The 18205-nt window shown below is 44.2% G+C and overlaps 1 protein-coding gene across 1 annotated transcript in view; it reads right to left on the reverse strand.

The window, feature by feature from the left end:
* Positions 1-18205, reverse strand: part of Cpe (carboxypeptidase E) — a 100568-nt gene that overhangs the window by 19746 nt on the left and 62617 nt on the right. Inside the window, exons 2-3 of the mRNA NM_013494.4 lie at positions 7064-7260; positions 5251-5418 (exon numbers count right to left, since the gene is read on the reverse strand). Coding sequence (NP_038522.2) covers positions 5251-5418; positions 7064-7260 — 365 coding nt within the window. The remainder of the gene's footprint in view (positions 1-5250; positions 5419-7063; positions 7261-18205) is intronic.

The raw sequence follows: 18205 nt of genomic DNA on the forward strand, positions 1-18205 counted from the left end.
AGGTTGTATTTTTGTATTTCTGTGCTGTTTATGACCAGGTCTTGCATGCAGAGTTTGTATTGAGCACTGCAGCATCCTCCCTGGATCTGTAGCTACTCGCTGCTGTTTCATAGAGCAGAGTCCAAAGGCCAAGTGCAGCTAAGTAGCATCCAAGTTTACATAGCCGAGGATTCCAACCCAGGCTACAAGGCCTAGGGACCACGCTGACTTTAGATGAGCTGTACGCTGATTTCCCCATAGGCTGTTCATCCTTGTGAGAAGGAATGATTTAGAAGAGGATACAGTTAACCAGTGCCAACGGTAGCCTATACAGGACAAGTAAGTTCTGGTGTTCCACAGCCCAGCAGCATAACTCTTTGTTTATAAAGACCTAGAAGAAGACTAGAGAGGTGACTCAGGGATCAAGAGTACTTATTGCTCTTCTGGAGAACCTAGCTTTACTTTTTCAGCACCCACATCAGGCAGCTCACAACCACCTATAACTCCAGCTTCAGAAATTCTAACGCTCTTGTGGATTCTGCAGACACTGCATACACATCACACACACACACACACACTGAATAAGTAAACAATATTTTAAAACAATAAAATAATTAGGAAAAATGTTTAATGTTTCTCAGTGCAAAGAGATAATGAGTGTCTATGGAGCTGGAAACACTTATCACCCTGATTGATTTGATCATTACACCTGCGAATATGTGTGGATAGACCATTCAAATCCCACAAATGTAAAGTAACATGTCAATCAAATGGCTGGTTGGTTTTATTCTCTCTACTAATCAATGCTAGATATAAAATATAGAGTAAAGACACACAAGCTCAAAGAAGAAAATGTTAATGATTTTATAATTTTGTCCCCAAAACACATCTACTTATTTATATTGGATTTATCTTGTTTGCAACAATGTATTCATTTGAAATTTAAAACTTAAAAAAACATGTATTGGAACAAGCTCAAATATAGTCCTGAAAACACAAACTTTCACACAGCTCTTAACTTTTGTCTGTTAGCTCTCTTTTATACATCCATATTGCTGATATGCATGTTACTGTTTTCAAGAGCAATCAAGTAAATTCCACCTTTGGACAAAATAAAGAGGGGTTATCTTTGACGATGAGCAGTCTTCTGTCCTGACTAATACTGTGAGTCCCTGGTTACTATAGTTACCTATCTAACTGATCCATTCTGTGGAGAACCCCTAAAAGCAAGACCCTGGAACACTACACAACCATTTATGACTTTAAATTTTTAAAACCCCTGTACATGTGCTGGCAAGATGGCTCAGGAGGCAAACGGGCTTGTTGCTAAGCCTGATAATCTGAGTTTATCTGAAGGACCCACAAGGCAGAAGAAAAGTGGCTCCCAAAGGTTGCCCTCTGACCTCCATGCACACTTACAACAACCCCCAAAACACCCACATGCACACACACAAATAAGTAAATAAACAAATTTGTTAAAACTTCTGAACTTTTCCATTTTAAAGACTCTAAGAATAACTCAGTGACATGTTCTATAACGAGATGGCTTTGGCATTTAAAATATGTTAACGCTATATTTATTCAGATTCCTTCACAACTCCAGCCAGTGAAGAGAAGCATAACACTAATAAATTATCAGATGTATTTTAAGCCCTGCTGTCTTCGAGCAATTCAGGCCAAGGCTCACGAGCTGAACTCAAGCAACCGTGGAGGCAGCCAGGCTGAGAAGCTTGGGGCTAGATGAGAAATGACTTAGGAGTAAAACTGGGAAAGTGAGAGAAGAATTTTATTCCTAATGTCTGAAAAATGAGGACGGTATTGGTCCCTAATGGTGTCTCACTGGAACACGGTGATATCTGCAGGGCTTCCTAAGGAAATAGGATTTTTTTTTTCCTGTCATCTGTCATCCACAGACCCTGAATTTGTATCCAAGGAACTCTGCATCCTAAACCATGATTCCTGGCACACAAAACAAAATAAATCTTGAGAAGCAAAGCCCTTTTTGAGGGGTAAAGATGCTATGGTGAGAAATAGGAACTTGAAAATGAAGACTATGTAGGCCATTATTGAATCACTTGCTCTGAGTCTAAATGTTGTTTTATTCTTAATGTCAAAAGTAAAGGAGGGGAACCAGACATGAATTATTAGTTACCTTTTACTAGATACTTTGCTATTGCTGTGATTTGGCACCAAAGCAACTTATAGAAGAAATGGTTTACATGGGTCTTACAGTTTCAGAGGGTTAGAGTCCATGATCAGCAGGGAAGGGATAGGACATCCTCCTTTAACACCTCCTAATTCCCAAACAGTTTCACCAACTGAGAAGCAAGTATTCAAATACATGAGTCCACGAGGGCCATTATTATTCAAACCACTAAAGATTTACTATAGTAAATAAATCTTGCTCTTGTCAGTGCACACCTTTAATCCCAGCACTCAAGAGGCAGAGGCAGGTGGATCTTTGAGTTCGAGGCCAGCCTGGTCTACAAAGTGAGTTCCAGAACGGCCAGGGCTACACAGAGAAACCCTGTCTTAAAAAAAAGAAAAACAAAAAACAAAAAACAAAAAACAAAACAAAGAACAACAAAAAACCTTGCTCTTATCTTGAGTAATGAATTAAAGTTTAATTATGTAACATTTTCTTTCATTTAAAAGCAGCAATGGGTATTTTAAATGAAAGCTCTCATTTTAAATGTACATTAGCATGTCTTTTTTAAGATTTATTTTTATTTGTAATTATGTATGCCTGTGAGTATGTGCCCATGAATGCAAGTGCATCCAGAGGCTAAAAGAGGGCGCCAGATCCCGTGGAACTGGTGTTACAGTGATTGTGATCTTCCCAACATAGGCGCTCAGAACCAAACTCAGGTCTTCTGTACGAGCAGCAAGTGCTCTTCACCAATAAGCCATCTCTCCAGGTTCCATTGGCATCTCTTAATGAGACTGCCCAAAGCAATTGTATGCCAACACCATAGAGCAATCATGCACGCAAGACTTGGGTTTAACTAGAGAGGGAAACAGCCATACTGGCTGGAAACAATCTCATGTGCACCAAGTTGCCAATCAGTCCTCCTATGAAGAAGAGATTCTCACAGTTTTTCTAAGAGGGGCAACAGGAATTATTTTCCTCCTTTCTCAGAGTTAAAGACATGAATGCATGCACTAGAGAAAGTATGTGGACAAATACCAGAGCCAGCCTCCAAGGCCTGCCTTTCATCTTATACCTTACAGATGATTACACTGCCCTCCTCTGTCCCACTCAGCCCCTCCCAGTGTCTCTGCACACGATGGATGCCTGTCTGAACTCCAGCTGTTGATTTCCGTTGGGTTCATTCTTCAGACACAGCAATTCACTGGTGAGCCTTGTGTATACTTACTCATATGAGGCCCTCAGCTGACTATGTGTCAGGCTCAGCTATGAATCATCACAAGCAATGGACTGAAGTCTGAAGTCAAAGAGCAAGCAACCCTATAAATAAATGACTATGCTGTCAGACACATGCAGCTCTATAAGAACAGCACCCCCACTGCAGAACACAAGGAACATCAAACAGGAGCTGTGTCCGAGAGGGGAAGGTCACGTGGAGGAAGTAACTCAAAGTGGAAGGGAAGAATATTCTAATCAATTAGAACAGCAGCCAATGTGAACACTGTATTGTTAGCAGATGGTACACTTGGGGGTATGACTAGAGCAGATGACCACCAGAGCCAGCATCCACAGCATCCACAGGGCATCTGTCTGAAGGGTCTTGGAGCTATAATGAGATTCTACTTTCCAAAACCTCACTTAAGAACATCCTGGAAGTAACAGACACCACAGGGCAGATGCAGCAGCACTTGGGGATAGAAGTAAAAGGATGTCAAAGGCTAGCCTGGGCTAAGTAGCAAGACCCTATCTCCAAAAAAAATTGAAATTAAAAAAAAAAAAAAAAAAGAAAGAACAAGAAGAAGGAAGAGAAGACAATGGGGCTGAACTAAGCCAGGAACTGAGATGGAAATGAATGGGGTCAGGAGGTCAAGTCTTTGGGAAATAAGGGCTAACTGCTGTGAGCAGCGACAGAGATAGGAAGTGAAAGACGGGATGGTAGGGATGAGGGAAACAAAAACTGTTCTAAGGGGAAACACTTCTTTCTAGATAAGCTGAGCTTGGGGTCCTAGGTACCACCTGATAAGGGGACCCTGTGAGCAAGGGCAACGGAACAACAGACGTTCCCTGGAGGTCTGGAAGGAATTAGAGATGTGGAATTTTAGGGGCTCTTAATACAGCTGATGGGAACACGCCAGGCAAGGATATGAGTACTGGGAAGTAGGTGAATGCAAGGGACCCGGAGGAAGGCTGTGTCTCCTCCAAGACAGACAGGGTATGGAAAGAAACTCAGCAGAGTTGAGGGGCAATAGAAAAGGTAGGTATAATAGTTTGACTATTGTTGACCCAGGGAGTGGCACTATTTGAAGGTGTGGCCTTGTTGGAGTGGGTGTGGCCTTGTTGGAGTGGGAGTGGCCTTGTTGGAGTGATGTGTCACTGTGGGCATGGGCTTTACGACAGTCATGTAGCTGCCTGGAAGCCAGACTTTTAGCAGCCTTCAAATGAAGCTGTAGAACTCTCAGCTCCCGCTGCACCATGCCTGCCTGGATTCTGCCATGCTCCTGCCTTGATGGTAATGGACTGAACCTCTGAATCTGTAAGCCAGCCCCAATTAAATGTTGTCCTTTATAAGAGTTGTCTTGCTCATGGGGTCTGTTTACAGCTGTAAAACCCTCACTAAGACAGCAGGTGATGTGAAATTTTGCAGGAGAAGGTTTAGAGGGAAAGGACAAAGATCAACACTGTGGAGTCCTGCAGAACTTGGTGGTCAGGTGGGGAAAGGGCTTCCTCCAGGCAAGACTCACTGCTGTGTTTTCTGCTCCCCCGCCCCCTTCCTTTTTCACAATTTATCCTTAGTCCTCAGAGTGAAGCAAAGTCCCAGACTCCAGCCGCTCCAGCCTTAGCCTTGAGTCAAACGTAACTCAAGATGTATAGCACATACTACGCCCAGCAACACAGGAGGGCAGAGGCAGGCAGATCTCTGAGTTCAGTGCCAGCCTGGACTACAGAGTAAGTTCCAGGACAGCCAAGACTAGAGAGAAACCGTGTCTTGAAAACAGGAAAAAAAAACAAAAACAAAAGCAAAAACGATTCATGTCACTCCTGTGTCATTCACTGTACCGAAGACACTGAAACATACTTCCCCAGCTATGCGGCAGACCCCGGGAAAGCCACACACATGCTACCTTTGAATTTTGGTCCACAATTTTCTTCAGATTCTTCAGCAGGTGATTGTTAGGACCGCCTTCTTTCTCATTAACATACACGATCCTGTCCAGGTCTGGGAAGTTACGGTTCAGATCTATTCCCTGGGCGTTGCTGCGGCCCACAAACCAGTCCTTCAGCTCGCCGGGCTAAAGGAGACAACAGAAAAACCACCACTGCTTATTAGTACTGTCAATACCTTCTTAACGTCCCCATCACTGCCCTCAAAAACTAATTCCTGAGATTGTCTATTGCAATATCCTCCCAGTACTGCTGTGTTCACTACTTTATCAGGACACTCATGAAGGTGCCCAATTTAAAATATTTGTTATAAGCATTTTGGAAAAAGATAGTTTTCATGAATAATAGTTTTAAATCAATGATAGTTATATGTAAGCGATGTTTAGCAGATTTCAATGATTTGTCGGTACAAACTCACTGATTGTAGGTGACCTATTTAAAAATCACACCACCAACAATTAGCATCAAGTAACATTGTCTCTGTTGATCACAGAAGTCTGATTTTTAAATCTACAAACGAATAAATAATCCTAAGAACTTAAGATGAATTGGACATGAGTCTCTTATGTGTTAATAACTTCAATGCTTTTTACGGGTTTCTTTTTTTTTAAAAAAGTGTATTTCGCTTCAAAATCTTGGAGAAAGGACTCTATATGTCTTTATAATAAAATGATCAGCATGAGAAAAGATAAATGTGTTTATAATGTTTAATTGTTGTACAACGTGCATCAAAATTTTACATTTTACACAATTAGCAGAACATGTAACAACTATAGTGTCCATAATCTTGTCCAATCAAAATGTAAGCCCACATATTGTCTCTGTAAAGATATAATTATACATGCACGCCTTTAATGTCAGCACTCAAGAGACAGAAGCAGTAGGATCTTTGTGAGTTCAAGGCCAGCCTGGTGTACAAACCAAGTCCAAGCCACGTGAGCTACATAGTGAAACCCTGTCTCAAAAAGAAAAAATTAAATTGAATTTAAAGAGCCATTAGTTTTTAGCCTGACGCTTAAAATGTATACAATTATTTTTATTGTAAACCTGAGAATTTGGGGGTCTGGTTTGGTTTTGGTTTTGCGAGAGTTGGGAGCGGCAGAGAGGGATGCAGTGTCTTTAGTGATCTTTCATAAAACCAGCAATTAAAGCAATTAATCCTCTGTAAAATAATGACCCAATTGCAAGTTATTCTTCCTTCAATCCAGCAGAGGGCGCAAGGACGCCAGTTCACCCAGCTGCAGGCATTGCAGTAGGCACCACTTACTGTGGTTCTCAACCCTCCCATGCCCATGCCGGGACTGTTTAATACAGTTCCTCTTGTTGTGGCGATCCCTCAACCGAAAAGCCATTGTTGTTGCTACTTCACAACTGTAATCATGCTACTACTATGAATCCTAATGAAAATATCGGTGTTTCCCGATGGCCTTCGGCAACGCTCATGAACTGGTGGCTCATTCCCAAGGGGACCATGACCCACCGGGTGAAAATCACTGCCTTAAAGGCAAATTTGCCTAGCCACAGCTACGAATAGAGAAGTGCCATTTGTTTAACAGTTCAGCAAAACACTATTAACGTCTTAATTATTCACTAGATTTCCCACTAAAGCTTCTGCTGAAGAACTCTCACTCTGGACATTCTAAACTTTGGACTGTCTCTCTCACACTCGGTGAACCCTAAGCATTACTATGGCTTCGCAGATTGACAAGTACACACGTATTAATATGTCAGAAAGACGAAGAAGGCAGGCCACCCACCGTGCCGGGCACTCACCTGCGATGCGGCTTTCTCAAAGCCGTCGGGGTTCAAGGAGGGCATGATATGAATTCGGGTGCTGTGGATCAGGTTGACAATTGTCTCATTGCCTTTCTGGTACTCGTTACACAGGTACTGGGCCAAGAAAATAAGCAGTTCCCGTCCAACCGCCTCATTACCATGCATGTTCCCAATGTATTTAAATTCAGGTTCACCTAAAAGACCAAAAGAATGCATAGTAAGAGGCACTTTCTGTGACACCAAAAAGAAGGCAGAAGACACTCGTGCTATGCTGACTTTTATCAACTTGACACAAACCTAGACATATCTGGGAAGAGAGAATCTTAACTGAGAACGGCTTCTGCAAGACTGGCCTGTAGGCAAATTTGTAGGACATTTCCTTGACCAAAGGTTGATGTGAGGGAGTCCAGTTCTCTGGAAGCTGTGCCACCACTGGGAAGTCGGTCCTCTAGAGTACAAGTGAACAGGCTTAGCAGCTGTGGAATGCAAGCCAGTAAGCTGCACATGACCATGGCCTCTGCTTCAGCGCCTGCCTCCATGTTCCTGCCTTGAGTTCCTGCCCCAGCTTCCTTTAATGAAGGACAGTCATGAGAAAGTTCAAGCCAAAAAGCACCTCGCCCCAGGAGCTAGTTTTGGTCATGCTCTTTATCATACCCACAGAAACCAGGCGAAGGCGCCGAAACGTATTGTTTATCTACTAAGTTACTGTGAATAACCAACCGCTTCTTTGCCCTCTAAACAGGAAGTCTGAGAAATCTGCCTGGGGTGGTCGACTATCCCAAACATCCAATGGCTCCATCCTTCCAGTCCTCTCTCCCTGCTGACCACCTCTTGCAAAACTGTGTCCACACACAATTCTGGTGTGAAGGCTTGAGGTCCTTCCTCCATCAAGGAAGTAATTAAGGTTCACTGAAGTCCCAAGATTCTTGCTCAATAAGGCCTGTTATCCTAACAGGAAGATAAAATCATGAATTCTTCTCTCCTCAATGAGGAAAGAGCCTGTGAAAACAAACACATTTCGGAGGAGTGCACCTGTGTGCCAGGAAGAGAGGGTTGATCACAAACCGTGTCTGCTCCACCTCCATCTTCCGTTTCTCCAAGACTCACGGAGGGAGTAACCTCTATCACTTACACCACCCAGAGTGAAGGGACTCTAGCCAGCTCACAAACATGACTCTGGCAGGGCTTGCCCTTCTCCCCAGTCTCCTCTGCTTTGCTAAAAAACTGTTAGATTACATTCCTAAAGCTAGCCACCAAGGTCTGTTCCCTTATTTGGCCAACTCCTCCTGAGGCTGACTGCCAAGGTTCACTTATCAAAGTATTGAAGTCCAGCAATCAATCAAAAGATCCCTTTGGCTCACCTAATTAACAAGCCTAATTAAAATTATACACCTTACTCTAACACCCATTTTCCTATGTGCTGCATCTGTCTCCTCTCTATCCAGAGGCCGTCCTTAGTCCTACTCCAGACAAATACTCCTCCTCCCTCTCCCTGGTTCCCTTCCCAGACTTCTCCTTCACCCTTTATCTCCTGTCTTTGTCTCTTATTCCCTGGCCTGTGTCCCCTGCAGCAAAGAAATCTGCTTTGTGCTGAGAACTTGGCCTTGGAGTCGTGAGCTGATACCGTTTCCTATGTGGAGTATAATCTTTTGTTATGGCAGCCCAACCAGGCCCACATGCTAATACTGATAAGACACTGTGTGCCCTGGTAGGTCATAGCCTATACTTTGCTTCCTTACATAATCCTCAGCAAACATTTTAAAAATAAATATTGTTACCCATCTCTAATTTATACATGGATGAGCTAAAATCCACACTGCTTAAGACACCTGACCTTGACTGGACAACCTGTGAGACCAGAATGCAAATCCTAGCCTTCTGCACTAGATAAAAGTTTTCTATACTCTCTTCCCCTCTCCCCTTCTCTCCCCACCCCCACCCTGCCCCTATCCATAAAGATTAAAAGGAGACAAACTGTGTGGGATCAAACCCTGGTACCAGTTCTTACTGGCTGACCTTCTATAAGTCATTTCAGCTCTCATTTTCTCTGCTTCCCCATCTTAAAAATAGAGAAAACAACAGGTTGTACCCTGTAGAGAAGACAAGAAACAATGGCTGCATATACCTGTACCTGGAAATAGCAACTGCCCTGAGTTTGCTGTCATTATTCCTAACAGTATCATGATGGCTGCTACATTATCTTGTCACTGTGAGATTCTTTGTCAGACACAACCTATTAATCCATTGTAACTAATTACCCGGTGTAATAGGAGCGAGGTTGTTTCTGTTATCAAGATAGCACCAATGAAGCCTGAAGAGAGAAAGTGTTGCTGAAAGACTTTGAAATGAAATGCAGTTGCCCATTTCTACCGCTCGCTCCCAGGGGCATTCTGGGAGGAGTCCTGTTGCTCTAGAGCATGGCAGACAAGTGGTCCTCCCAAGTCCTGCGCCTCTGCTCCTGTCTGCATCACTGCCTCAGTTTCCTCAGTGGAGAAGATGCTCTCACTTATAAAATCGTGAGACTGCTCCTCTGAGGATTAAGAGACAACACAGTCTCCCCCGCATCCCCAAAATGTATTACTGAAATATTCTTTGCCTGCGATTCAAGAGCCTCTGACTGTAGTGGCTGCTCCCCATGCAAGTCTGTTCTTGGCTGTCCTTGTGTGTTCTCCGCCTGAGTTTATGCTAATCTTAATCTGAGGATCAGGCGGGAAGAGGGTCAGTGCTATTTATACACAACTCACTTTAAGGAAGAGTCTCTAACTAAACTACCTGCAAGGGACTGGTGAAGGGGCATGGGAGGAGAGGAGAAGGTGAAAGACGTTCCCTTCACTTCTGGCCTCAGATCACTCACTTTTCTTTCTGTGAAAACGTACCCTTAACTCTGTCCCTTACTGTGTGTGACGTCTGCACCGGACACCTTCCCTTACTGAGAATAACATCTGCACCAGACCTTACTGAATATAACATCTGCACCAGACACCTTCCTTTACTGTGTAGAACATCTGGTTGGGGCAGCAGAAAAACTGTTGCAGAGAGAGGGGAGGAGGAAAAGACTATAGTGAGAAGGTTAGGCTGCTACGACAGACTTCAAGTTGGCAGTTAAGGAGACTAGGCCTGAAAACTAGGTAAGTCCAGGCAAGTCAGTTACTAATAGAAAAAAACCCCAGGCTTTAGCCTTCATGCCCAGGTAATAGAAAGTCCCAGCCACATGGTCTGAGGCAAGGACAATGGGTCAGCAGCAGTTTCCAGACTTCCTCAGCTACAGTTCCCAGACCTCCCCAGCAAGTTTCCAGCCCCCATACCCTGGTAATGGAATGTCTGTAGAGATGGGCCCAACATTAACAGAGGTCACCAACCCAGGAATTCGCTAATGTACTTTAAAGCAGTCCTGAAGCTTACTTGGGGACTCTCTAACTTGGTAATGGGAGACCCCAGCATGCTGGACTTCTGCAGAATAAAACACTCATTTCGTTTCCATGCTATGTGGGTCCAGGGTATCATTCTTCAGTGATTCATGGATCCTTACACTAGATAAGAGAACAGAGAGAGATGAGAAGGGAAGAGAGAGGAGAAATTAAGATGAAAGAAGAGGGGAGAGAATGGAGATGAGAGGGGAGGAAGAAGATGGAGAATGGGGGAGAAAGAGACGATAAACACAGGCAAGAATGATATAGAGAGGGAGAGGATGAAGAGCGATGAGAGAATGAGGAGAGAGGTGGGGTGGAGAGGATGGAGAAAGAGGAAAAGGGAGACGAAGTTGCATGCAAATAAAGGTGAGAAACCATGTCACAGTGTGCTTGGGTGGGCACTGTGGTCCCCCCACCCAGCACACTGTGAGATGGTGTCACTGTTCCCTATGCCACATTTGCTTGGGACTCCAGATAGCTTGGTCAAAAATATTTCATGATAGTTTCTGGGGTTTGCCTGTGCAGGAAATTTCTTTCATAGCAACTCTACCGAAAATGTTTACTATACTTATGAGTAGATTTAAAAAACAAAAAACAAAACATTCTTTGGGTAAACATGAGACAACATATGTCATTATAATGAATGTACTAATATATTGAAATTTAAAAATCAAGGTAATTGTGACAGCACAAAATAAGGAAAGTTATCCCTGACCTCAGAGAGAAATTGGGCCGTTACACGGTGCTAGCTCCAGAATATGAAAAGCTAATTCTTTTCAGGAGGCTGATGTGACATAGGAGATGGAGTCACGACAATTAAAGATAATATTTGTTGGATTGCATATAAATCCTCTGGGACGACAAGAAACTGAGAAGCAAATAAAATAGCAAATAAGAATTCCTAAGCTCTAGGAACACGGGGTGTGAGGACACAGCTGTGTGCATGAATGCTCTCAGGGATGAAGTAACAATGTGGGACTGTTGGCCACACCATGACCATGACCCTGCTTCAAGATTCTAAACCACACTATCTCCTGCACCTCATAGGCCTCCCCCCAGCTCTGATCCCACCTAAAGCCAGAGTGAACCTTTTGTTAAGAAATAGCTTTCCATTGTTATTATTGCTGTGCATATGCCCTTATGTGTATGATGTTCGAGGGACACAGGAGATGTGTGGGTGTCAGAGGACCACTCTATGGAGCCTTCACGTGGGTCCAGGGATTGAACTCGGGTCTTCAAGTTTGTGAAGCAGATGCTTTACCTGCTGGGACATCTTGCTGTACCCAAGTTATCTTTAAAAATCACAACTCTCTCAAGATCCTATCAATAACTACCCATTTTCTCCTAGTGCATATACCAAAATTCTCTACATGGCCTAGATTTGACCAACCCAAAAGTTTCAGAGCTGCAGCCTTTTCTCTTTCAATCATACTCCCTACAGCCAAAGGGCTACCGCCCAGAATGTTCAGATTAACACGAGAGCAAACTTTTTTTTTTATCTTCACATTCTTCTAATCGCAAATAACCATCAACACACCACCTAGTAACACAAGCTGCGAGGCCTTTGCACCTCAATTTGGAATTATATATTAATCACTGTGATGAGATCCCCTCCCCTCCCACACGAAGCCTGCAAGTTCTATTAGAGGTGAAATGGCAGCCATACTGTGCAGGGAACCTGTAATGTGAAAAGACCCTAATAAATAGTAATCCAGGGAAACCTTGAGTGAGTCCTAAACATCCAAATCCCATCCCACAGTGAAAGGGAGTAAGTGAAATCCTCAGGGGAACTCGAGGTTCCTAAAGGAACTCTGCACCCCATGGAGAATATTTAGAAGCCTCCGTAGCTTGCTGTCCTAGTGGAAAGTCCTCTTCAGGAGCGGGGGCAGCAGGGTTGCGAACAGCTGATTTCCCAAGAAGGAGATTAATCTCCATGGCCACCACAGTCTTGCCAGGCAAGAGTTCTCTAATTGTTACTTTGTTTGTAGAGGCTCGGCAACAGATTCTGAAGAAACTGCTTTCAGAACCCTTAATCCCAAAACAGAGACTCCGTTGAAGACTTTCAGTGGGAATGAATGGTCCTCCCACTGCCAGCCTGGCTTCAATTTATCTGGGAGCTGAGGGGAGCTGAGGGACAGGTGGTGGCATTTGTCTTCCTGTTTATGGTGTATTCAGGGAAAGAACGAGGCCCAGGTTCTCAAGGGCTGAAGCTGCCAGGTGCGGCTCGCCTCGTGGATGTAACTGATGATGCACATGCACATGCGCTCCCTTGTCCCTCTCCTAGCAACTGGAAAGCCAAGAGCATCACAAAGCACAATTTCCTCGCTCACTATCGAATTCATTTCATCGTTGGGTAACAAATGCCAAGTTCCAGGGTTGGCAATTGAAGATTAGCACGGGAGCAGGTAGATTGCACACGGGTGCTCAGAAAGCTTGGCTTCCGTACCCCATCAATTACCACACAGTTCCTTTTTTAAAATGTATTTACATTTCAAGTGTTATCTAACCCCTTTCCCGGTTTCCCCCCTCCTGGAAACCCCCTATCCTATCTCCCTTCCCGTGCTTCTATGACGGTGTTCCTCCATCCACAAACCACTGCTGCCTTCCCAACTCGATTCCCCTACACTGGTGCATCTATGGAGCCTTCATAGGACCAAGGACCTCTCCTCCCATTGATGCATGACAAGACCATCCTCTGCTATATATATACCTGGAGCCATGCGTACTCCTGGGTTGGTGGCTTAGTCCCTGGGAGCTCTGGGGGTGGGAGGGTCCTGGTTAGTTGATATTATTGTTCTTCCTATGGGGTTGGAAACCCCTTCAGCTTCTACAGTCCTTTCTCTAACTCTTCCATTGGGGACCCCGCGCTCAGTCCAATGGTTGGCTGAGAGAACCTGCCTCTGTATATGTCAGGCTCTGGCAGAGCTCTCAGGAGACAGCTATATCAGGCTCCTATCAGCAAGCACTTCTTGGCATCCACAGTAGTGTCAGAGTTTGGTGACAGTATCTGGTATGAATCCCCAGGTGGGACAATGTCTGGATGGCCTTTTCTTCAGTCTCTGCTCTGCACTTTCTCTCCATATTTGCTCCCATGAGTAATTTGTTCCCCTTTCTAAGAAGGACCAAAGCACCCACACTTTGGTCTTCCTTCTTCTTAAGCTTCGTGTACCTCACAGTTCTTATTAAGCTATCAGTATTGAAGTTTTTTCACAAGGCAATAGTCCTCCATTGAGATGTTATTAAAAGGCAGTCATCATACATAGAGAATCCTATTTAATACGGTTCTCTATTAATTATCTAAAAAATATCAAGTTTCTTTTGTCGTATGTAGCATGGAATAACTAATCTACCTGATAAGATTGGCACTGTCATTAACACAAGTAACACAAGTGTACTTTTGTGTGTCAACTTGACACAAGCTAGAGCCATCAAAGGAAGGAGACTCAGTTGAGCAAATGTCCCCAAGAGATCTAGCTGTAAGGCATTTTCTCAAGTAATGATCAAGTGGGGAGGACTAAGACCATTGTTGGTGGTGTCATCCCTGGGCTAGTGGTTCTGGGTTCTATAAGAAAGCAGTCTTCGCAAACCATGAACGAGCAAGCCAGTTAGCAGCATCCCTCCATGACCTCACACCAGCTCCTGCCTTCGGGTTCCAGCTCTGCTCGAGTTCCTGTCCTGACTTCCTCTAGGGATGGATTGTGGCCAGAAAGTGAAAGAGAAACCCTTGCCTCCCCAACGTGCTTTTTGGTCATGGTGTTTTGTCAAAGCAATAGAAACCCTGACTAAGATAACAAGGTAAGAACAGTCTCTGTTTTAAAAGTAAAATCCACAAAGGTTTGTTTTTATTTTTATTCTTTAAGATAACTCTTGCTAAGTAGCCCAGACTGGGCCTCTTCAGTACTTGGATTGTAACAGGTAGATATTACCAAACCCGGCAAGAGCTCCAAAAGGCAGAAATGAATCATAAATCCCTAGAGCAGCAAAAGATCTTTAAGCCTATCCTTACTACTCTTAACTTGCTAAATCTATATATTAATATGACTTGAAATAAATATATCAGAAAACGCCATTTAAAGAAATTTTTCTTGCCACAAAAAATGTTAATAATATTTTACTCCTGAGAAATACACCCACTAGGCTTAACATGTAGATACAGTTTGAAGCAGTAGGCAAGCTAGCAATGCTCTCAAATGTAGGGAATATTAATACAATGAAACAATCTGAGAGGCTTTAAAGCAGAGGTTCAGAGCCCAATAGGCTAGTCTCAAAGAAACATTCAAATGGGGCCAGGGAGATGTCTCATCTGGTAAAGGTGTGTGCTGTCGACCCTCAGGATCCGAGTTTGATCCTCAACACACATATACAATAAATAAAATTTCATCTAAAAAAGGTTTTAAAGAAACAGCCAACTATAACAACAAATGTAAAACAGTATATCTTCTATATTTCCTATGAGAGAGAGAGAGAGAGAGAGAGAGAGAGAGAGAAAGAGGCCATTTTAGCCCTTTTCCTCATAGAAAAACCAGATAGGCTGACTAGCCATTGTGTACTGCATTGGCTAGGGAGGTTGAATTGCCTCAGCATGGAGAAATTTACTGTCAGAAAATGAGACACTATGATGGTTTGTATATGCTTGGCCCAAGGAGTGGCACTATTGTGTGGCCTTGTTGGAGTGGGTGTGGCCATGTTGGAGTAGGTGTGTCATGGTGGGTGTGGGCTTTAAGACCCTCATCCTAGCTGCCTGTAAGTCAGTATTCTGCTAGCAGCCTTCAGATGAAGATGTAGAACTCTCAGCTCCTGAACCATGTCTGCCTGGATGCCATCATGCTTCATGCTTTGATGGTAATGGACTGATCCTTTGAACCTGTAAGCCTGCCCCAATTAAACGTTGTCCTTACAAGAGTTGCCTTGGTCATGGTGCCTATTCACAGCAGTCAAACCCTAACTAAGACACTTACTGAGTGTGAAAGTGAGAGATAAATTGTGAGACTCCATACCAGCTACCAGAGCACCATAATTGTTTAGGAACAATAAGGAGCATAAAGATAGGAACAAGCTTGAATAATATCAATGGAACCCTCCGGTGATTCAGCCTGAAAACTGATGAAGCACACACAGAGATGAATCTACTCATCTACCAACATTTTATTACAAATGAATTCCTGTTCGCACAGGAGGTACACTCACTGCCCAGTCACACAGGGAGGCTGGCTCTAGAATACTCCAAAGATAGCAAACATGAGGCAGCTCAAGGTCCTCATGTATATGTAACCTCTCCCCTTTCTCCTCCGTACTTGACATCATCCAGACTACAGGTAATGTTTAGCACAGAGCAAATACCATGCAAATAACTGTTGGTGGAGTGCTCCTACAGGGTAGCAAGCAGCAAAACGACTGTACATGTTCAGTGTGGGCGAATTTTCAAAATATTTTTGAGGGAAGTAGAGAGACAGCTCTGTGTTTCAGTGCAAGACAGAGGGTGCCAGGGAGATAAAGGGAATGGGGAAAACTCGAGTCCTGCCAGAATTACAGTGTTCTGAGTAGGCAGATGCAGAAGAACTGCCACATGCTTTCCACGAGGCCCCAGGTGGGTCTGGCTGTGTAAAGCCACTGACCCCAGCTCGATGAGTGGTGGACAAGTGGCAGTACCAGGTTCTCAGCCTCAGGCATCCCAGACACCGTTGGACACCTCAGAAGAGCTGAGAACAGAATGGGAGCCCCCGGGGATGGCTCGATCAGCCCCAGGGCCGAAAGGAGGAGAGGGCAGGGAGAGAGGGGGCACTGGGTGGTTCTCATGTGGGAGAGAGTCCTTGGTCCGGTCAATGGCTGGAGTGCAGGAAGGCCTTCCAGCCGGAGGTTAAACACTGCTCCTAAGGGAAAAGCCTATCCCATCATTCAAGTACGGTGGGCTTTGATGAGCAGAGACAGTCTATGGTTATAGAGTTTTATTGTAGAAAGGCAGGGAGAAAGAGAGAAGGTAGAAAGAGGGAGAGAGGCCAGCCATGGCCGCTTGGAGAGAAGGAAGAAGGGAGAGAGGGGAGGGCTAGAGAGTAAGAAAGGTGAGAGCTAAAGAGAGCAAGGAGGGGCCAAGCAGCCCCTTTTATAGTGGGCTGATCTGTCAGGTAACTGTGGGGAGGAGCATACCTGGCTATAATCAGGTAACTGTGGGAGTGGAGTCTAGCTAGAATGCCAGGAGCTTGGGACATTGTTTGCATGACTGATAGTCACACACCTCTCCAGGTGGGCTGTGGAGGTGGTAACTTCGACAGGAGCCAGGGGTCCAGGAGACATGATCAAACATTTTCCATCCCATGTTGGTGGAAATCACCACCCATCGGATCCCCCGGGGTTCAAGACCTATGCTCAACTGGAGACCAGGCTGTCTGTGCGCAACCCACTGCCCCACAGTTCAGAGCACATACTGTTTTTTGGTTCCCAGCACCCACAACTGCCTGTATATCCAGCTCCAAAGAACTAGATACCTCTGACCTCTATGGACACCTATAAGCACATGGCAAACAGTCAGACACACAAGCACGTGTGTACACACACACACACACACACACACACACACACACTTAGGATAATAAAATAATCTTTAAAAAAATACTGTTGAATAGCACGTGTCCATAAACAAAATGCCATTTCTCAAGGACACTACAATGGAGCAATGACTTTGAGACATGGACAAAGGCCATAATGACATCCCAGTCATTAAGCTGATCTGACTCACAAACTGCTTGCAGGTAGTGGAACACTGCAACAGATGGGCCCTTTCATCAATGGGCCCTCTCCCTGCTGTGGTAAGGATGCCATAAGCCCATTAGTGCTGCAAATTGCTTCCATTCATTTGACAATCAGCACTGTTACAGCTATAAATCATCTTTGCAGGAGCAAAACCCTGCCAGTTAGTTACTGAAACATCAATAAGGACATCATCAATTGGCTCCTGCTTTAGAACTATGTTAGCAGGCTTTTGTTTTTTTTTTAATGCGGAGGATATTTCTTAAGGAAGTGCAAAACGCCAAGAGTCAGATAAGCAATGGAAGAAGTGAGTTTACTCAAAACACCCATGGAAGGAATTACAGAGACAAAGTTTGAAGCTGAGACGAAAGAATGGACCATCTAGAGACTGCCATATCCGGGGATCCATCCCATAATCAGCCTCCAAATGCTGACACCATTGCATACACTAGCAAGATTTTGCTGAAAGGACCCTGATATAGCTGTCTCTTGTGAAACTATGCTGGGGCCTAGCAAACACAGAAGTGGATGCTCACAGTCAGCTATTGGATGAATCACAGGGCCCCTAATGGAGGAGCTAGAGAAAGTACCCAAGGAGCTAAAGGGATCTGCAACCCTATAGGTGGAACAACAATATGAACTAACCAGTACCCCCCAGAACTCGTGTCTCTAGCTGCATATGTATCAGAAGATGGCCTAGTCAGCCATCAGTGGAAAGAGAGGCCCATTGGTCGTGCAAACTTTATATGCCTCAGTACAGGGGAACACCAGGGCCAAGAAGTGGGAGTGGGTGGGTAGGGGAGTGGGTAGGGAGGGTATGGGGGACTTTTGGGAGAGCACTGGAAATGTAAATGAAGAAAATACCTAATAAAAAAATTTTAAAAAAAGAATTGGTTTGTTTTCTACACAATAAATGATGGAAAAATAAGGAAAGAAAAGATTTAGATACATACACACACATATACATACATACACACATATATAT

The sequence above is a fragment of the Mus musculus genome, chromosome 8 (assembly GCF_000001635.26).
Source record: "Mus musculus strain C57BL/6J chromosome 8, GRCm38.p6 C57BL/6J".
In the NCBI taxonomy this organism is placed as follows: domain Eukaryota; kingdom Metazoa; phylum Chordata; class Mammalia; order Rodentia; family Muridae; genus Mus; species Mus musculus.